The sequence below is a fragment of the Ostrea edulis genome, chromosome 1, assembly GCF_947568905.1.
Source record: "Ostrea edulis chromosome 1, xbOstEdul1.1, whole genome shotgun sequence".
Classification (NCBI taxonomy): Eukaryota; Metazoa; Mollusca; class Bivalvia; order Ostreida; family Ostreidae; genus Ostrea; species Ostrea edulis.
This window is the reverse complement of record NC_079164.1, coordinates 42640638-42662775: the sequence shown is the minus strand read 5'-3', so window position 1 is coordinate 42662775 and position 22138 is coordinate 42640638. Positions and strand designations below refer to the sequence as shown.

Genomic DNA, 22138 nt, shown 5'->3' with positions numbered 1-22138 from the left:
ATGGCTAAGTGGTCCAATGAGCAAGGCCAACAAAACCAGACCAACATGACACTGGTTTAAATCCCAGGTTTGCCATCCCCCCCCCCCCCCCCGTTATTATATACATGTATATTAGCGCTTTCGGCTTTAATGCCACTTCAGACAGATATAAAATGAAATACAATTGCTAAGTAACGTCAACATATCACGACGTAAGTAATTGTCCTTTGTGACGTCATAATAAATTACACTGGTAGCGATATAATACACAAAATATTACACAACACTTGGAAATCAATTATAGAGTTCGAGTTTTGTGTTATTATTGGATATATACACCTCTGGTGTGTCCAGGGGTCCGTATTTGCCCAACTATCTATTTTGTTTTGCTTATAGGAGTTATGAGATTGATCACTGTTCGTTATCTTCACCTTTCATATATATATATATATATATATATATATATATATATATATAAACATGCGATGTGTCCTTTAACATTCAGTGACTTATATTATCTGGGCCAATAAGCTTATTAACGGGCAATACTGAAATAGTGTCGGGAACCTCTTCTTTTTGTATATAAGTGTTGGACATGTTTTCTTTACGCAAATAATATAAATCGGGTAATGTGTGAGTTGTAGTATCTATATTAGAAATTGTTGAAAAATACTTATTAATCGCCATCAAAAAAGATAATCTTGACGATCTGTGTCCTGTGTAATGCAGAGGAGGAATTTCATTTGTTGCTTTAACATGGAACAAATCAATAAAGTTAACAGCTACTACGACCTTCATTCAATGAAGACTCACTATTGACATAATATTTAGTCATCACATATTTTTTTCATATTATTGACTCTTTTGCGAACATGTCTATATTTAGTCCAGTCTGAGTCGTTTTAATGCTTTCTTGCGGAAATGATCTCATTTCGCAATACAGATCGAGTCGTACCACGGCTTGACACGAGGGCACACAGTGCGTATATCCTTCAAAATTATAAATTTTCAGTGACCACATCAATGTTTTAAACATCTTTAATTTCATTAAACTTTAACAATCATGATTACTAATCAAAGAATTTGATTTTCAAAGTACATGGAGCATATTTTTCCCCGCATATACCAGATACAGTACATATTATGAATCAGTGCAATTGGTTATGAATATCTGTAATATATATATATATATATATATATATATATATATATATATATATATATATATACACATACATACTGTGTTTATATATAACTTAAATTTATGCAATGACATTAAGTGTATAACGTTATGTAAGTTTATGCACTCTCCATATACTGTTCCTGTATGTATTATATCTTTATATCAACTGTACTGCCTGTGTATATATATCAGTATAGGTGTATGTGAATCCAATTAGCCATATGGCTCACGGAAATAAAGAAACTGAATCTCCAACATGTATAAGTAGCTTTGTGATCGCTAACAGACGAGTTCACATTCAGAGTGGCCGATTCATGTACCTTCCTAACAGTCCCCGTAAGAATTGGGTCTGTAACACCATAAAATGTGTAATAGGTTCTTTATTCCATGGTGAAGTACTGAGTATACAGTGCTCCCCTAAGTAAGGGGCAAACGTGGTGACTACTGCTAGGCACTTCCCTTCTAAACAGTGTATTGTAAAATGTAATGTAGTGCTCAAACCCTTTCTGTCAACCAATGGCCACAAAAATATCACGAGAAATGACCAGCATGCAATACACTGTTTCATATGACGTTATAAATATTTATCAATAATTAGTTTTATGTCAAAGTTTTCTTTAAGCTTATCATTTAATGTTACATAACTTCATCCAATGGTCAACAGATAACGACCCCGTCCCCAAATAAAGAGGTCCCCGGTTCAAATCCCATCATAACACAATACATTTTTTCCAACTTGAAATTAAATTTCCGCTCTCTTACAGGTCAATACTCTCTTACATATCTCCCCTCTTTGACATTACTGTCCCTAGCAATGTGAAAACATAATTTGGAAACTTTGATAACCTATTCTGAAAAATATCAATAGTCAATATGTGTATCATATATGTACAATAAAATGGAAAAAAAAACTACTGTTTTGGTATATGTACATTTGCCCATGACTGACTAAGTGTACTTGTTGCACTTAAAGAAGCTCCCAACGATGCACCCAAAGTAGCAATGGCGTCACTAAGTTTGCGAAAGTCCTTTGTTTCCAATTGAGAAATGCGCACTTCTTTATTTGTCACCACAGCACTTTTTGGTAAATGAAATGAATTTGAATGTTTCCCTCTGGTCGAACGTCCTGAGCGTCTTGGTGCGGGCTGATCCATGTCACCGCACGAGTCTTCCTCACTCTGTCCATCAGTTGCATCAGCGTGATCCACATCTATTGGATGCGTTTCTTGTGGTTTGATGTCCACAAGCTGGTCAACAATAACATCACTAACATATCTAATGTCACTATCATCACTATCCACTTCATCTTCGACTTTATTGCCGGTGTCTGTCTAAAAGGTCGGTACGTGTAACATTCCGAGTTGGTCCAGTCGCGTCAGCAAGCTAAATTGTATATACATTTTCTCCAGGTCTTGCAACCACCTTGTATGGTATGGACGACCAAATATCCTGAATTTTGTTTCTCCCTATCACACGATTTCGCATTAGCACTCATGTGCCAATTTGAATTGGTGCTTCCTTGGTATTCCTGTTCTGCAATTCTTTCTTATGTAGTGCATATTTCTCAGTGTTGATAGCTGCCGAACGTGGAGCTTCACAAAGTCTTTTCTTGTGTTTCTCAATCCAGTCATCTATGGTGGAAACATTAAACCCTGCTCACAACGCCAAATGTAACACCTTAAAATGTGTAATAGGTTCTTTATTCCATGGTGAAGTACTGAGTATACAGTGCTCCCCTAAATAAGACGTACTCAAACACTTTCTATCAACCAATGGCCACAAAAATATCACGAGAAATGACCAGCATGCAATACACTGTTTCATATGACGTTATAAATATTTATCAATAATTAGTTTTATGTCAAAGTTTTCTTTATGTAACATAACCCGAAATAATTTTCAACAAATAATGAAAATAAGAAATGATTACAAATGAATCCTATATTTCCAAACCTCATAAGCTTATCATTTAATGTTACATAACTTCACCCAATATGTTAACACTTAAATTGAAATGGTCAAGATATGACGACCTCGACCCCAAATCAAGAGGTCCCCGGTTCAAATCCCATCATCACACAATCCTTTTTTTCCAACTTCAATTAAATTTCCGCTCTCTTACAGGTCAATACACGTGTTATTCCTCAACCTGGTCTGATACAGAATTATGTCTTTAACGTGCATTGTTTCCAAAAATCTGTCTTTACCGTACATTGTCTCCAGAAAGCTCCCATCACCATATGGTATTTTATTCCAGTTAGAATTTAAAAACAATTTCAAATCATGTCACGGTTGGGGAGGTCTAGGAAACATCCTCAAAGTACAAATCCCTTTCAATTTTACGCAGTTTAAGCGAAGAGGAAATAATCAGTGCTGTTGCAGAGGAAATTTTATCTACGGACCATTTTACTGCTAGTTAAAGGTGACATATTTCATGATAAACTGCAAATATGCAAGTTACAAGGAAAGCTTCTTGTCTTAAGTTTGAGTATTCTTTTATTTGAGCAGATATGCATTTTGAGCAATGCATGCTGTTTTAATTAAAACGTGATTTTTATTTGTTTTTCATCACCATCGGAGATAATGCACTGGTAGAGTCCAGCTATAAAAACATTTGGGGTATCGATAACATGATAATATATGGGTAAAGTAAAATAATATGATCTCTGAAAGAAATATGGCGGATAAAATAATATTTTTCTTTAAAACACCTAAATTTTGAACCTAATACGGGTACAATTCCGGGTTCACTTCCTACAAACTAAAGGACTTGTGTTTATAGATGACACGCGAACTTTTAATATTAGCTTATTATGCAAAGTCATAAGCACGCTTGGGGTGTACATAAAATGGGGAGTTCGCGTGCCGTTCATATATAGTCACAAAAGTAAATCTACCGTTCAACCGAACATGCTAAATGGTTTGTCGGAAGTGAAAGAGTCTAATTGAAAATTACTATATATTCTTCCACGTACTAATTAGCGGTGGCGGACAAAGTGTGAAAAGTAGTTTCTGCAATACAAGAAAAGATTAATTTTGAAGAATGGTGTCAGTTATCTTTGTCGATTTCACTCATTTTAGGTCTCTGTTTTATAATTAACCCTTGCCCACGGTTTGGTAAAATGCAACAATCGAAATTTAATTCAGCCGTTCGATCTCCACTAGGAAAATGAACTTGATAATTGCAATTAGAAAACTATTTTGAATTAAAATGATCCGTAATTTGGAACATTTTCGATCCCGAAGATCACGGTCAACGAGAAACAAGTTGTAGTTGCTTGATTTATGATTGTACATTCAATGCCGTCATCGAGAGTACATTGCGAAACACAAAACTACAACTGATCTGTTTCTGTTCTTGTTTTTTTTCCTTGAAAGCAAAATCATTTAGTAACTTTGTGATAACTTAACAACGATGCTGATTGGATGAAAAATTCCTTTGATTTCTTAATTTTAAAAAAATTATCGGGGAGTTGATCTGCACTAAGTAAGCGGGACTACTTTTCTTTGGAATACAAAATTAAAGAAACAACACACAACCCTGGTGACGACACAGATATACATGAGTTCCCGGTATACATATCGTCTGCTTTAAGAGTTCGAAAACATGATGGAGAAAGCGGCGACTTTTGACCTTGGAGATATTTATGAAATGGAACTGCGTGATATGGAAGATACCGAGGCGATTTAGATGAAGATGTGTTAAGCTTTTTACTTGATACTGAAATGGAGCCGAGTCGCATTCGACCGTTCGAATATTCCCACGACACAACCAGTGTTCAACGTCTCCAACACAATGCAGTATACATTCAGTCACTGCTTGTTCTCTTCCTCAATTTATATTTATATTCAGCTTTAACTATTGCACCTTAAATATGCGTCTAATCCATTTGATTCTTCACAGTAGCTTTACCTGACCTGAACGCACAGCCATGTTTCGCTCACTTGAGCTGAAAACTCAATTGATCGAGCTATTCTGATCATCCGGTGTCCGTCGCCTGTCTGCAAACTTTTCACATTTTCATTTTCTTCTCCAGAACCACTGGGGCAATTTCTATCAAACTTGGTACACATCATCCATGGTTGAAGGGAATTCAAAATTGTTGAAATAAAAGGCCATGTCCCATTCAAAAGGGAGATAATTACAAAAATGCAAAAATAGGGTGGGGGTCATTTAAAAATCTTCTCATGAACCACTGGACCAGAAAAGTTCACATTTACAAGAAAGCTTCCTGACACCGTACAGATTCAAGTTTGTTCAAATCATGGACCCCGAGGGTGGGGTTGGACCACAATTGGGGATCAAAGTTTTACATGCGAGAATATAGGGAAATCTTTAAACTTTTCTTCTCAAGAACCACTGGGCCAGAAAAGTTCAAATTTACATGAAAGGTTCTTGACATGAAGTACATGTAGATCCAAGTTAGTGCAATTTATGGTCCCCGGGGGTAGAGTGTGGCCACAATGGGAATCAAAGTGTTATGTTGATATATTGGGAACATCTTTAAATATATCTCTTGAACTATTTATGTTAGGGCTTTCATATTTTGTAGATACATTTTTCACAGAAAGACCTTTTATGTTATACAATGCTGTGTGATCTAGTGACCTTGAACTGGAATTTTGACCTACTTTTAATAAAAATCTGACCTATACAATATATCCTGACCTATTTGAGGTAGATCTTTCATATCTTGTATATATATATTTCATATGGCAAGGCCTTTCATTTCATATTATGAACCGCCGTGGAGGTCTAGAGGTTGGAGCGTTCGCCCCCATGCAGAAGGCCGGGGTTCAAATCCCGGCCGCGACAAACCTAGGTCGTTAAAACAGTATACCGTAGTGACAGTTCCATCGCCAAACGCTCGGCATCAGGTGTGAATGTCACGGTTCCTCTGAGATGACCTTAAAAACGGATGTCCCGTGTCACAGTCGGTGTGGCACGCTAAAGAACCCTCACTGCTCAATGGCCGTAAGCGCCGAGCAAAGGCCTAAATTTGAAGCCCTTCACCGGTCTTGGTGACATCTCAAGATGAGAGTGAAAAATTCTCGAGAGAGAGGTTAAACAAGATACAATCAATCAATCATATCATGATCTTTGACATTGTGACCTTGAACTGGGACTTTGACCTACTTTTAAGAAAACATAACCTATTAAGTATAAGGTGAAGATAACGAACAGTATATTAGGAACTATTTTAGGTGGGGCTTTTATATTTAGTATATACTAGTATATTCTTTATGGCAAGACCTAGTACACAATGGTTTTTTATTTTGGAGTTTCGCCTACTTTTACCTCACCTGAGCTGATACTCAAGTGAACTTTTCGGATCACCCATTGTTCTTTGTCTTTCTATCCGTCTGTCTCCACATTTTCGACTACTTCTCCAGAACCACTGGGTCAATTTCAACCAAATTTTGCAAAGAGCATCATTAAATGAAAACCTTTCAAGTTTGTGTTAATGAAGGACCATGCCCCCTTAAAAGGGTAGATAATCACAAACATGCAAAAATAGGGTGGGGTAATTTAGAAATCTTCTCTTCAATAACCACAGGGCCAGAAGAGCTGAAATTTACAAGAAAGTTTTCTGACATAGTACAGATTCAAGTTTGTTAAAACCATGATCCCCTAGGGTAGGTTGGGCCATAATAGGGGATCAAAGTTTTGCATGCGAATATATATGGAAAATCTTTTAAAATTTTCTGAAGAACCATTGGGCCAGAGAAGTTTACATTTACATAAAAGCTTCCTGACATAGTGTAGATTCAAGTTTGTTAAACATCACAGCCGCCGAGGGTAGGGTGGGGCCACAATAAGGGATCAAATTTTTCATATACAAATATCTAGGGAAAATCTTTTTAAAAATCTTTTTAATAACCACTGGGCCAAAAATGTCACAAAATGACCGAGGTCGACCCAGAGATAAGATTGAAGAAATTGTTTTCAAATATTTGAAATATTGGTAATAGTCTCCAGTCAGCATTTATGGTGAGAATCACGCAGAGCTCTGGGTTGGTTCGGAATCCTTCCCGAAAACATACATATACAAGAGCCATTGGTCTCCTTGTCCACACGAAATTTTTACGGTCAGCTCAAGGACCCAACACACAGGTACTAATCACTGTAGGACATATACACGAACAATGCACACTTAATAGATAGTGCGCATTTAGCAATGGTGGCTATACACTCAAATTACATAACTTAGTTTCATGTTAGAAACATACAAATTCTATCTGTATATACATGTAATATATTATTTTTGTCTAATAAAGTCACTGTATTATTTACAATTGTACAATTACAAGAATACAGACCTGTATGTGAAACTGAGGAACCTGGCAAGAAACAAACACCTATATTTTATTTTTCTTACCCAATGGCAGATGCATGTATGAAATTTAATGATTTCATTTGAGAGATTAATATTTAATAGACTCTCGACCGAAAGGTCGTGGGTTCGAGTCCTCACCGCGGCAGGGCCGACGCTGTGTCCTTGGGAAAGGCACTTTACACGAATTTCCTCACTCCACCCAAGTGTAAAAGGGGTACCTGGCTATAGACAGTGAAAGATATTGTTAGAATGTTAGTGCTTTAGCGCCTGTAACGGCAGCTTGCACTGTATGCTTTCCCAGGAAGCTGAGAAAGTTCTAGATTGATATAAGGTCTGTCGGGGTAATGATGTATTGAAAAGCGCTTTGTGCAGCATACGCTGGAAAAGCGCTATATAAAAACCAATTATTAATATTATCATGTTAGTCATATCGGTGTTGAAGCATAAATTCATTTTCAGTTATGTTGTGATCCTTTGGGGCTAGGTTGGGGCCACAATTTGAGGTCAAATATTTTCATGGAAATAAAGATTGATAAAATAAATCTTTGATAAATCACAATAGGTAAACAAAGGCAGGGCCAAGGTGACTCATGTGAGCGATGTAACACATGGGCCTCTTGTTGTTTTCACTGTTACGTTCATGTATTCCTACGCGCCATTTCAAAAACGTTAATTAAAGTTTTTTGATGAGAGAAACTATTTGTTTTACTATATTCAAAAACATAATTAAATGATAAGAATTTAAGATTATAATTTTTTTCTTCATTCAGGTATAAAAGGAAAAATTGGACGGAAAACTTTTCCCCCTCCAATTTTTTCTTTGATATCTACATCAAGAAAAGAATTATAAGTTTCATTTCTTGAAGAAAGAAAAAACAAACACAAAACCCCCAAAAAACTTGTTTGTAATAAAAATCTTCAATCGAACAAACAAGCAAAATAATTCCCAATAAAGAATTACATGTACAAGTGTATATGCAGCAACGCTATTATCGACGGTATACTTATACACCTCGTATTGATGTTTTTTTGGTTAAGTGACCGATTTACTTTCATTTACAGATGGATTATGATTATGACTATTTCAAACTCAATCCACAAGAAACGTTGTACAAAATGGACGCTGATGCTAAAACAAACTACATTGCAGACGAAATTATGGATCTCTTTCGTCCATCACGAGAAAATGGACATGAACTGGCCTTGGTTGTGATAGGAATGACAATCCTACTTAACTTCATTTTGTTCATTTCCATTTTAGCCGAGGGGAACATTAAGAAACCTTCTAATCTTTTAGAAATAGCGAGGGGGTTGTCAGAAGTTTTGCTCTTAGTGTCAATTACAATACAAAATACGAAAAATATGTACAATACAACAGAACCAGCCTCAGCGGTTTCTGGGTTTGCCGTTTTCTGGTTTTTTTCGATGTTGTCTGTGTGCCTTGGCCTGATGAAGTCATTCACGGGATTTGTACGGTACACCGGTAGATACACAATGTCGGGTTCTTTCTTGCTCGCGAACTTGGTTATATTTGCCCTATCGGCGTTCATTGCCTTTATTGTTCTGTGTGTGGTATATGTTGCCAATGTTCTGGGCTTTGTTATTTTGGTTTGTATCTTCTATTATTTACCGTTCATGGGGATGTGGTTACTGGATGGATTAAGAATTCTGCATCTTCGAACTCATTCAGTGAAAAATATTCTAGAAATGGAAACGTTGATTGAGACTAATCCTGCGGTACCTGCGCATGAACAGGAAGTGCAGTTCCAGAAGCCTATGACAGGCTTTGGAATGTTCATTGCCTTGTTGTACGGGTTTTGTCACACCGTTGCTTTTGCCATGGTGACTATAGTTATTACACGAGTCGCCTGGGTTTTCTTCAGACCAGTTTCCGCCCAAGCTCAACTACAACTACAGTCCATTCCTGGTAGTCTCTAAAACATTTGAATGTTAAATTGTTTAATCACAATTTGACTTCATTCTTGCAGTAGACACAAGATCGCATAAACGCGGATTTTCCATTTATTTTCACAATGAGTCCTGGACCTTCTCGTACATTTTTTTCATACGCCCGTAGCCTCTGGTTATATTTCTCATGAAAGTATTATCTAGAGTAATACTAAAGAATATAATGTTTTATGTACATATTATTTGCGCAGTTATGATTTGCAACAGTTGTGTTTATAACTGTAGCCATGAAAATGTGCAAGTTCGTGAGTTCAAATGATATAATTGTAATGTTAACAATATTGTATATCTTCATAAGGAAAATCAATGCCCATGCCCGACTCCTGATTATATACACCTCATTAGTATCTTGTCCTCTAGAGTAGTGCGATTTAGGCACCAGATTAATGATTTGAGTAGTTGAATTGTCCATTCTGAAGTGAGTGGTTATGGTGTCATGTAGATATATCCATAAAGCAGAAGTGGATGTCAGGTAACGAACGAAGTGAGATCCGGGCGATGATAAATGGACGTACTGCATGTCGTTAATTATATTGTGCATGTATTACAGTAATTAAATCGTACGTACAATATTGTAATTATAATGTACATTTGATACAGTAACTACATTGTACATTTAATTGCATTGTACATGTAATGTGGCTGTAAATTTTCATTGTATCTTGAATTGCAGGTTGTTGTTTTTTTTAAACTTGTACTTCGAAAGTTTGAATATGAAACTTACAAGGACTGTCAATTTTTTTCTAACATTTGTAAATGATTATGATAATTGTAACCTCCTTACATTGTACAAACCTACACTGATTATCAGAATTCTTCTAACATTTGTAAATAATTATGATCGATTGTAACTTCACTGCATTGTACTTTTTGTGGAAAGAATATATTATTTAGTTCATTGTAAACATATTATCGCTCAAGCGTACTATAGCAAAAATAAATGATAAGCATACAATTCCGATTGTCTTTATCTCAGAGAGAGAGAGAGAGAGAGAGAGAGAGAGAGAGAGAGAGAGAGTCATTAACAGTCCATGCCAATTTGCTAGTATTTTATTTATGCAGATTTGAATAATAAATTTTATGTACTGTAGCTGATTAATTTCATATTATCATGCTATTTATAAGTAGGCAGTGATTGTTCTTTCGCCGAGTGCCTGTCATCAGAAGTTTCTCGGGTATTACCTTATACAGTGAAATTCATTGCTACGGCCCTGAGTACCATGTGTAGCGGTCAGCCGGGTTCGATCGCCGGTGGCCAAACACCTCCGTTGGTAGAGCACCTGACTAGAGATTCAGGGGGCCCGGGGTTCGAATCCCGGTCTGGTCCGTTGCATTTTCTCTCTTCCTGTCACACATGCATAGGTCAAAATTAATGACACTCACCTACAGCTACTTTTTTTAATGGGGCATAAAACAAAAAATCAAGAAAACAAACGCATTTTCCAGAAACATTTTAAAACGTACTCCGTCAGGTACACTTCCGCAAGTCGGAATGAACACTCTTTTGTCCAATATTTATGACCGTAGCAAGATCTCTCGGCCCTCTAAGACTTTTTTCTGTAATTCAATGTTAGCAATACTACAATCAATGGGCCTCTATCTACTTAAGTTCGATCTGATTGCACAAGAAATCACACTGTTCACTTCAATCGTTGATGACGACATGTCTGACCTCTAAATAGGAGTCTACAAAAAGTATTGAGTTGTGTGAATTATGTTTTCTACAGTTCAAATCTGACCTTCCGACGTCTTCTTCCTCTCTTGTCCAGATGTCACGTGATTTACGTTGGTAGACTGTTGTAAGATAATATGTGTTGATGCCGTTTACCTTTTAGTAAGAGGTTATAAAGGTGGGATCAATCCCAGCAGAAAAGTGTCACCTGAAAGATGTTGGGTCTTGTTTAGAAGCCAGATTGCCTTCACTTACGATACCATTCCTCTGTTAAGATGTTCCTGAATGTGCTGTGGACGATTGCCGTTCTTGCTGCACTTGTCAGTTCCACGGAGCTCGAGGAGACATGCATACGTGGAGGTAAGAAATGAAGAAACCCACACCGTGCATATGTGTGACAGAATATTTCCAATTACCGTTAAAATTAATCGAGTTACGTGCAAAGTTATTACATTTCATCCTAATTATGTAGATTCTAAAACGTTTTCTTGCATTTAAATTCTTCCGTTTTTAACCGGTTATTGATGAGTGTCTGATTAAATGCAACTTCACATCTAATCGTACACTCGTTAATAACTAGACCATTTTTTAATAATGGAAATAATTTCGTATAATTTCCACTCAGAATTAGATAGTTTTCTTTAAAGTAAATAAATATATTGAAAATAAAACGTTTAGGCCAGAAGGCATTATACTAGGATATAAGTTACGTCCTTAGGTCTTAGAACATCGAACATGCGAAATATATATTGATGTTAAACAGAGGGACTATTTGGGTATAAAGGTATGTCCTTAGGCCTATAGTCATAAAGAAGGCCTTGTGAGAGATTTTGATATGTCCTTTAGATCACCAAAGACGGCATAGTGGAATTTCAGTATACATGTATGTTATTTAGGGGAGTTAACACCAGACAACGGTACACTGAGATGTCGTTGAAGGTTATGAACACTTGGAAAACATAGAATTACAAAATGCCTTTACCTTCTGGCTTATATATGAAAAGTATATGAAAAGTGAATTTGAAAGTGTTTGAACATGGACGGCACATTTCGATTTAAGTTTGATCAAATATCCTGGGTATCGATATTGCAAATCGAAGAAATCTGACTGTCAATTTTCAACAGTTAGTTAAATTTGTGTACAAAAGGGAATTCGTAAATTTCTACTTTCAACATCTGCTGCAGAATGTCGGGATTTCTTCGGTCGGTGTCTGAGCGTCAACCGGACCAATCAGGTGTGTCGAGATATCGACGGATTGTGTCGGAGTGACGGAGAACGCTGGGATTACATTAACTGTTTGACTCTGGAATGTCGGAGCCACAGGATAATTGTCGTCAGTCGTAGTAAGTCTGAAAATATACTAGGACATGTAAATCATAACATCATCCGTAGTAAACTCGTGAATCACAGAACAGGGGAGTGACTGCTTGTAGACAGTTTGTACCAGAGCAGTTCGCAGATGATTATTATCCGTATATAGAACATACGAAGACATTTTACTCACTTAACCGTTCTCGTTAATATCTATTTATAAATCGTTTACCAGGCCTCTCCATTGATCTCCCTTACCTAATATATAGTACCAGTCTCATTTGTATACTGAATTGTCAGACTCCTCCCTTCCATTGTTTGTATAGCCCACGTATTGTCAGACTCCTCCCTTCCATTGTTTGTATAACCCACGTATTGTCAGACTCCTCCCTTCCATTGTCTGTATAGCCCACGTATTGTCAGACTCCTCCCTTCCATTGATTGTTTAGCCCACGTATTGTCAGACTCCTCCCTTCCATTGCTTGTATAACCCACGTATTGTCAGACTCCTCCCTTCCATTGCTTGCTCAGCCTACGTGTTATCGGACTCTTTCATACAGCCAATCGCAAATCGCAGGTACTGCCTGACGTGTGTTTATGCAGACATATCTGATGTTATTCCATTGTTCTTCTATGTGATCCCACCATATTGTACATGTATAACACTGCATGATATTTTAAATGTTTACTCTCGGCTGATAAATTTTTTCACTTTTCTTACAGAATGTCATAGTGCTGGAGAGTGTTTGATCATGTCCACAGAAAACCAGTTGTGTCGGGACCACTTTGGAAACTGTCGGAGACCCGGAAGTCGATGGAAGTACAAATGTCACGAATTGACGTGTCGGCGAAACAAGGCTTCAATTGTTAATGCCAGTAAGTTCCAGTATGGTACTGCTTTCAACTTTGTTGATTTTTTTACCACTACTAAATACATGAATGAGAACAGATACAATATCTTATGATGCTTCGTAATCTATTGAGATTTTTTCTCCGTTTTATTACAGAATGTTGTGTCCGAGATTCAAAAGGTAATTTTACAAGCCCGTATGTATATGCCTGATTTAACAAAGTGATACAGATTTCCAAACTTCAACTGCACATGTCAGCGAGCCTGTGAAACCTGATAAGGATAGAAATGAGCGAAACATAAAACTAGGCTTACTAGTTGCAAACTACTGTAGTTAATGATTTGAAGCTATAGTTACCGATTTAAAATTATAGTTACCGATACATATGGTGAATCCTATCTATCTATCTATATATATATATATATATATATATATATATATATATATGGCTTTATTAGATTGGAATTTTCCGCGACCGTTTACATGAGTTGAATGGTTATATTAGAAATATATTATATTGAAATATAGTTTCACATAATCACGTGCGTTTACGATGTAACGTCTTCGTTTTGGAGCTGACCTTCGTTTCCCAAACTATTTTGTAAATTCGATAACTCACAAAGCCGCACGTTGTGTAAACTGAAATTAGCATAAATGTATTAGCTATAGTTTATAACTGTATTCCAAATAAAGTTTCTTCTAAGGAATATAAAAAATTATGTTTAATCAAAGTATGAAGGGTTTTATGATAGCTAGGTAATTATATGCATGTAGTATTAATGTTTACTTTATGTTGATGAGCCGTAAGGCTTAAAGCCAATACACCATACAAATACATGTACATGTACCATAGAGTGCGCACTCTTCCTAGTCTACCCCATTATTTTTGTTGGGGTGTTTGAGTTCACAATCCGTCTGCCCCCCCCCCCCCCCCCCCCGGCTATTGTCAAAGATGACTCATTTAATATTTTCCTGCTACAGGTTGTATCAAGCCACTTGAATGCCGCTCCCCTGGAGAAATCTGGACAGTTCCAGGGAAGGGAACGCCCCAGACATGCGCAGTGACCAAGAACAAGAAAGGGCGTCTCCATTTCCGCTACATCACACCGCCATACTGAAGACATTCCTGGAAACAATTTTAAAACTATTCAACAATAAAAAAAAAAAAGTGTTGTACAAATCATTATTCACCACATTCACAAGCATTTAGGGCGCGGATCAGGGGTCCAATTTGAATTCCATTCAGTTGTACCTGCCAAGCCAAAACATAGTGGGGTGAAATGTCTGCAAGGCAGCCATGAGAATCAGAATATTTGTTTGTATATACTGCAGGAATTCTTGGGAATAATTGCCAGCTCGTTGCTGTTTTATGAAGGGGTAGGGATAATGGCTACGGATCCATTCGCTCATAGTATTTACTTGTATTGAATTGATTGATTGATTTATATTGTTTAACGTCCCTCTCGAGAATTTTTCACTCATATGGAGAAGTCACCATTGTCGGTGAAGGGCTGCAAAATTTAGGCCTATGTTCGGCGCTTACGGCCTTTGAGCTGGGAGGGATCTTTGTCGTGCCACACCTGCTGTGACACGGAGTCTCGATTTTTGCGGTCTCATCCGAAGGACCACCTCATTTAGTCGCCTCTTACGACAAGCAAGGGGTACTGAGGACCTATATCTGGATCCCCACGGGAATGTAGTGAATTGAACATGTTTTATTGTATATATTATCAATATACATTCTCTCCTCCTAGGCACCTGATCCCACCTCTGGTATATCCAGGGGTCCATGTTTGCCCAACTCTCTATTTTGTATTGCTTATAGGAGTTATGAGATTGATCACTGTTCGTTATCTTCACCTTTCAAACACAAGGATTGGAAACATGTTCTAACAACTTACAAGTTCCTCTCCTGGGGTGAAATGTAAAAATTGAATCGATATGAACTGAAAGATCATCAACCCACCCCAACAATTTTGGATTTTGAAGACTTTTTTTTACTTGTCAAGAATTTTCAGACAATTGTGAAAGCAACGTTCACGGCTCTCCTCCCCGACGCATGTTACATGCCTGGTATTGAATAAAGTAGAATTTGTTAATCAGTGTTGAATTTTCACACAAACAAATAACATAAGTTCTTCAATACCAAAATCTATATAAACATTAATTATGATTCATTAAAACATACACAACATAAAGGTGACTGTTATGCCCTAACACATGTACATACCGTACACAGCGTGCACATCTCTTAATATTAAAACCTTGTTAATAGCAGTTACTGTTAAATTTAACCATCAATACATGATTAGGTTATCACTAGGTTTTTACTGATGTTATTATGCAAACTATTAAATACATGGTAAGTTTATTTTTGTCAGTGCCAATACAGCATTTGCAGTGATGGAGAGATCTTCTTGATATGGGAACTATTTGCAGCAAAAGTTTTGTTTTTATAGTTTAATATGTCCCTAAACACATGTAAAAGATTTAGAAAAATATATTAAGGGGAAAGCTGTTATTTATTTTTGGCAATTCTCCACATCCCTCAGTTACCAGTCAAAATAGAACTGGACGAACCACCCTCTATGGGAGAACTCATCAAAGCCATAAAGTGGATTCAGAGCAAGCAATGGCGCCGCAGACATGGTCTTTGTCCTCAGGCAGCTCCAAGAGAAATGCTAAGAGCAAAACAAAGGTCTTTATGTAACATTTGTTGACCTGACCAAAGCGATCGATACAGTAAGCAGAAAGGGACTATGGCTGATCATGGAAAGCCTCGGCTATCTCCCAACGTTTTTTTTAGCACGGTAACCCAACTGCATGAAGACCCGCATGACCAGGTCAGATTGAACAATGACCTCTCTCAACCCTTCCCCATCACCAACGGTGTGAAACAGGGATGTGTCCTGCCATCGACTTTTTCTGCATCCTCTTCAGTATGATGCTTAAGCAAACCACGGAAAACTTCAACGACAACGACACATTTTACATCCGCTACCGCCTTGATGACAGTCTGTTCAACCTCAGGAAACTGCATGCCCACACAAAGACTCTCGAGCAGATGATAAAAGGTATCCTCTTTGCCGACGATGCTGACATCATTGCCCACTCTGAAAGAGTCTTGTAGCAACTAACATCTTGCTTTGCAGAGGTCACCCATCTCTTCAGATCGAGTTCAGCCTGAAAAAGACGGAAGTCCTTCACCAGCGCCCCCCCCCCCCTCCCCAGAAGAGTACTATACTCGTTCATCTTCAATGGCGAGACAGCTGCCCTGTTCACGTACCTGAGGAGTACTATCACATCAGATGTCAAGATCGACAAGGACATTGTGACAACAGACTGGGAAAAGCAAACAGCGCCACCGAAAGGCCATACAAAAGAGTCTGGAACAACAAGCGCCCGAAGAAGAGCACCAAGATTAGCGTCTACAAAGCCATAATACTTACCACACCCATGTACGGTTCTGAGTCGTTGGTCACCTATCGCCACCTCTACGATTTCTGGAGTGCTTCCATCAGCGCTGTCTCCGCACCATTTTCAAAATTTCCTGGAACGACTACGAGAACAATGTTGCGGTTCGCGAACATACGGAGATCACCAGCAGTGGCGTTGGTAAGTTTGAAATATCTGTAAGCAGGGGGTCTGGGGGCGATAGCCCCCCAGAAGCTGAGGAAATTTTTCGTAATATGTAATAAAATTTAACAAAAATATTTGTAAGCACGTGCTTACAGAGCTACAATGTAGCTACGCCACTGACCAGCATCAAGGCCATATTGCTGAAGTCGCAGCTACACTGGGCAGGGTCACCAGAATAGAGGACCACCGCCTGCCAAAGATTGTCCTGTATGACGAACTCTCCACTGGCCACACCTACAGAGGAGCACCGAAGAAACGATATTAAGATTCCCTGATGATGTCCTTTGGTACCTGCCTTATTGACCACCACCAGTGGTATACCTTTGTTGCTGACCGTGTCGTCTGGTGCCACACTGTCCACCAGACTGTCTCCTCCTTCGAGGACTCCTTAGGAAGAAACGCCGCAGGAGGAAGAATAGAACAGCCTCAGTAGCTACATTCAGACCAGACCTATGAATGCAGCCGAACCTGTTTGTCCCGCATAGGTCTTGTCAGTCATCAGCGCGCCTGCAATCCGCGTGGACAGCTGCCTTCGTAAAATCTTCGTCCGTGAAGCCAAGCCAACAAGATGAGAAGATATACCATCTTCCAAGGAAGACGGTAACAATAAATAAAATCGGGGTAGACTTGATATATGTATTTGGTAAACATCGTAATCCTTGGCGATACATGTAAAACATGTACCATCGGAATTGAAAGGTAAAGTAAAAAAGATACCCCACTCTCGATTTATACAGAGTTCAGTATCGTTTTCGGAACACCTCGCACTAAATATCAAGGTCATAACGTCATCAAATGAAAGGTGAAGATAACACGAACAGTGATCTATAGGCCTAAGCAATACAAAATTGAGAGTTGGGTAAACACGGACCCCTGGATATACTAGACGTGGAATCAGGTTCCTAGGAGGAGTAAACATCCTCTGTTGACCGGTCACACCCGCCGTGAGCCCTATATCCTCAGATCAGGTAAACGGAGTTATCCGCAGTCAAAATCTGTGTGCCAAGAACGGCCTAACAATCGGTATGAAACACGTCAAACAGCATTTGACCCAATGATAGGCTGTATTGGCGAACTAGATTGTTATAACGACCATAGAATTTGCGAAATGCTGACTTTAAACGAGACTGTTGGAACCCCCGCACCATCAACTTGTTTGCCAGTAGCCTGCTTCAAAAAAGACCGCCGCGGAGGTCTAAAGGTTAGAGCGTTCGCCCTGCATGCGGAAGGTCGGGGTTCGAATTCCGGCCGCTACAAACCTAAGTCGTTAAAACAGGTAGTGACAGTTCCATCGCCAAACGCTCGGCATCTGGCGTGAATATCACGGATCTTCGGAGATGACAGTAGGTGTGGCACGCTAAAGAACCCTCACTGCTCAATGGCCGTAAAGCGCCGAGCAAAGGCCTAAATTTGAAGCCGGTCTTGGTGACGTTTCCATATGAGAGAAAATTTCTTGAGAGAGACGTTAAACAAGATACAATCAATCAATCGATTTAAAATCTGACCATAAGCAGAACAAGCTCTTGCGTATCGAATCAATTGCGATATATAAACACCATTATATGCAGGTGATAATTGAATTTTGTACATAAATATGGGAAGTTGACAATGGAGAAGCTGAAATCATCCCGTTTGTCATAAAGTTGAGTTGTTAATTTGCCGTTAATATCTACTTTCAATAAAATATCGAAGTATGAAGCAGAAGTGGACGACTCTGTGGTGTCTTTTATTTCGAATTCACTGGGATATATATCGAATCGACATATGAATGAAAATTATTATTGTTAATAGATAATGCATCGTCGATATATCTAAATGTTGAATTGAAGGCCACAACAAGAGCGTTTAAATTCTTCTCACGTAGAAGATTTTGAACAAATTCTGCTTCATAGGAATTTAAAAACAGGTCAAATGTGGCGCTGTTGGAGTGGTCTAATGCTACAAGAATTGCACTAGATATCAAGGACACAAAATCATCAATGACGACATTGTTGGAAATTGTTATACTTATATAAATTAAAAAAAAAAAAAAAGTGTTAACATCATCCCCGTAAATACTGGAAGCAATCCATGTTACGAGAAATGTCAAATCTGTCTATTTCACAAAAACATTCTAATTACTTTCACAAGGATAATTTGCGCCATGAAACAAAACCTAGATGCAATAGTATTTCTGTAATTATGTAATTACCCACAAAAATATCTAATTCACATGACACGCCGTTTTTTGGGTTTTTTTGTTTTTTGGTTTTTGGTTTTTGGTTTTGTTTATTGGGTTTTTAATATTTTTGTAATTTTTTTTTTATACATGTAGATCTATATACATTTATTCCTCTCTAAAGATATATCATACATTTTATAACATAAAAGTTATAAGATATCTTAAAAAGTGTTTCAGATATATTACATCCTTTATAAGATATCTTATAAAAGATATGAGATATACTTTTTTCTTTATAAGATATCTCATTGAATATATGAGATATTTTATATAGTATATAAGAAATTTCATAAACTTGATAAAATATCTCATAAATTTTATAAGATATATTATACCTTTTATAAGATATCTTATAACTTTTAAAAGATATCATAACTTTTATAAGATATCTTATAAAAGAAGAGTTTATAAGATATCTCATATATATACTACTAGGTATATGATATTATAAGATATCTTATAAAACATGAATCCCTTGCTACAAGCAGAACAATACACGAAACGAAACATACGACGTAAGACTTATCAAGTTGTGTTTGAACTTTGACTCTTAGTTTCAGTTTAGCCTAAGTCGAATTTGCAAATATAGTAGTGAGTAAACATTCTATAATGTAATTAAAGAGGAGGACTAATTAAAAAAAATATCGCCTGACATGTGTTTAAAACACATAGATAATCACAACTTGCCTGTTTTTTCCTAGTGTCATTGACGGAAAAGAAATCTTCGTTCCTGGTTATCTGAGGTACATGTTAAGGTCAGTAGACATGACAGTGATTTGAGAGTACTATGTATACACTGTAACATAAGATTTGTACCCCAAATCTGACAATTATACTTTTTGTAAATTGGTATAATATTTATAAGGAAAAACCTTAGAATATTTAATTCATAGTCAAAGTTTCAGTTTCAGAAAGTAGCCGAGTTGATGGACATTTTACATGTAGATGAGGGGGCGGACAAGGTTTCTAGTTGGGGGGAGGGGGGAGAAGTTCAGGAGGAGGGAAATAACAGAGAGGAAATAGATAGAGAGAGAAAAATGGGAATGGGGAGGAATCGGGGAGGGGGGGGGGCCTATATATATATATATATACACACACAGAGCTCTATGTATTCTGAAAAGAAAGAAAAAAACCAAAAACACCCTTTTTATGTAATCATACCTTCAGATAATCAGAATGAGTGCAGTTGTTGGAAACATGACTGGTGGATCAAATGACCAGATCCAAAGAGAGGCTTCAGTGATTGAAGAAGGTCCTGTAACCAGCACCGATACTCAGGAAGCATCACCTGCCACCCCTCAAAAAGATGAGGCCCTGTCAACCAGGGGGAATCTGCGGCATCGTATATTGCAGAAAACTGGCCTGTCTCATCCCCAGCCTAAGGATGACACTGTGGAGTACCCCGCTGATGATGAGTATGGATTGTTTGAGCAGGTAATAATAGGAACTGTACCTTGACATTATTATAGACTGTTTCAGAGACTGTATTGTTCTATATTGACTGTTTGAACAGGTGATCACAGAAAGTAAATACTGTTGGCATGATTTTTGAGAAGAAGGAAAATAAGTTTGAATAATGCCTTTGAGCATCTTCTTTCATGTGGACCAGTCAGTTTGTTCATGTAAAATATGAAGATGTTGGATTGCACACAAATTCTTTTTTTAACATGAGACTGTTTCACATTGGCTATATATGATGAATGCTGCTAATATTAAATAAAGTTGTATTTATTACAATAAGTCTATAAATTTTGCAGAATTTTAAATCATGCTTGAAGAAAATAAGTCTCTACAGATGTCATAAAGAAAATTAAAATATGTTGAGTTTTCATATTTTATGATTACCATTGAATTGCCTTCATTTAGCAGATAATTAACTGCTGTGTTTTGTTGTAACATTTTGACTTTGTTTACAGGGAAGAGACTATGAGCCAGTCTATGTGACCCATAAGTACACAAAGGAAGAGCAGAGAACACTGAGCTCGTTTGAGAGTGTCGATTATCTTCCACCACACAGTGAAATTTACAAAAAGTGGCTGAAAAACCAGGGCCCACTCGGGTAAGAGATGGATTATTATCATGCATAGGTGATCTGACTTCATAACTTTTTTGTAATATTTAGGAATGTCATGATTTTATTTCCCTTACAAATTCATCTTCATTACTGCTGCCATTGAGGTCTACATATATCCACCCTTCACCTCACCCTAGTATTACCAACCACTGAAATCTACATATGTCCACCCTTCACCACACCCTAGTATTATCAACCACTGAAATCTACATATGTCCTTTTCCACCTCACGCTAGTATTACTAACCACTGAAATCTACATATGCCCACCCTTCACCTCACCCTAGTATTACCAACCACTGAAATCTACATATGTCCACCCTTCACCTCACCCTAGTATTACCAACCCCTGAAATCTACATATGTCCTTTTCCACCTCACCCTAGTATTACCAACCACTGAAATCTACATGTGTCCTTTTCCACCTCACCCTAGTATTACCAACCACCGAAATCTACATGTGTCCTTTTCCACCTCACCCTAGTATTACTAACCACTGAAGTTTCTATATGTCCACCCTCTCCACTTCATCCATATATTACTAAGCACTAAAATCTTCACAAAGTGATGTCCTCCACCTCGCCCTAAACACTAAAATCTGTATTTGCCCACCCATCTCCACCTCACCCTAGTACTGTATAAAGGGTTATTTTTGTGCTTTTATACTTACTAACAGTTTTGCCTTATTTTAAATTCACCCAGACACAATTGTGTTTAAAGAGAAAAAATCAAATTCATATGAATTCGTCTAAACACTGAAAACGAGGGAAAAAGAGACAAAAATAAAACGGCCGAGTGGCAGATATTTCCCTGTATACAGTATTACCAATCATTGAAATCTATAGTATGTCCAACCTCTCCACCTCACCCTCGTATTACCAATCATTGAAATCTATAGTACA

General features: G+C 37.6%; 3 protein-coding genes across 9 annotated transcripts in view; all 3 read left to right on the top strand.

Annotated features, from left to right (window-relative positions):
• The first annotated feature begins 3501 nt into the window (after window positions 1–3501).
• LOC125653494 (uncharacterized) lies at window positions 3502–10427 on the top strand. The gene is made up of 2 exons (XM_048883027.2): window positions 3502–3584; window positions 8563–10427. Exon 2 carries the CDS (start codon window positions 8563–8565, stop codon window positions 9436–9438), a length of 876 nt encoding a protein of 291 aa, XP_048738984.2. The 5' UTR covers window positions 3502–3584; the 3' UTR covers window positions 9439–10427.
• Window positions 10428–11299: 872 nt separating this feature from the next.
• On the top strand, window positions 11300–14483 carry LOC125654497 (uncharacterized). Of its 2 annotated transcripts, XM_048884463.2 has the most exons (5): window positions 11301–11500; window positions 12326–12484; window positions 13176–13328; window positions 13460–13483; window positions 14285–14483. In XM_048884463.2, the coding sequence occupies exons 1-5, from the start codon at window positions 11416–11418 to the stop codon at window positions 14419–14421; spliced, it is 558 nt and encodes a 185-aa protein (XP_048740420.1). In that variant the 5' UTR covers window positions 11301–11415; the 3' UTR covers window positions 14422–14483. The 2 variants fall into 2 exon arrangements, with proteins under 2 accessions (XP_048740425.1, XP_048740420.1); XM_048884468.2 differs by lacking the exon at window positions 12326–12484 and having other exon boundaries at window positions 11300–11500.
• Window positions 14484–19685: 5202 nt separating this feature from the next.
• LOC125654513 (chloride channel protein C-like) overlaps window positions 19686–22138 on the top strand; it is a 29005-nt gene continuing 26552 nt past the window's right edge. Inside the window, exons 1-4 of one of the 6 annotated variants that reach the window (XM_056149550.1) lie at window positions 19687–19754; window positions 19865–19918; window positions 20331–20597; window positions 21080–21222. In XM_056149550.1, coding sequence (XP_056005525.1) covers window positions 20340–20597; window positions 21080–21222 — 401 coding nt within the window. In that variant the 5' untranslated portion in view covers window positions 19687–19754; window positions 19865–19918; window positions 20331–20339. Of the gene's footprint in view, window positions 19919–20330; window positions 20598–21079; window positions 21223–22138 lie in introns of all 6 variants that reach the window. The other 5 variants (XM_056149561.1, XM_056149544.1, XM_048884479.2 and 2 more) reach the window with 5 other exon arrangements.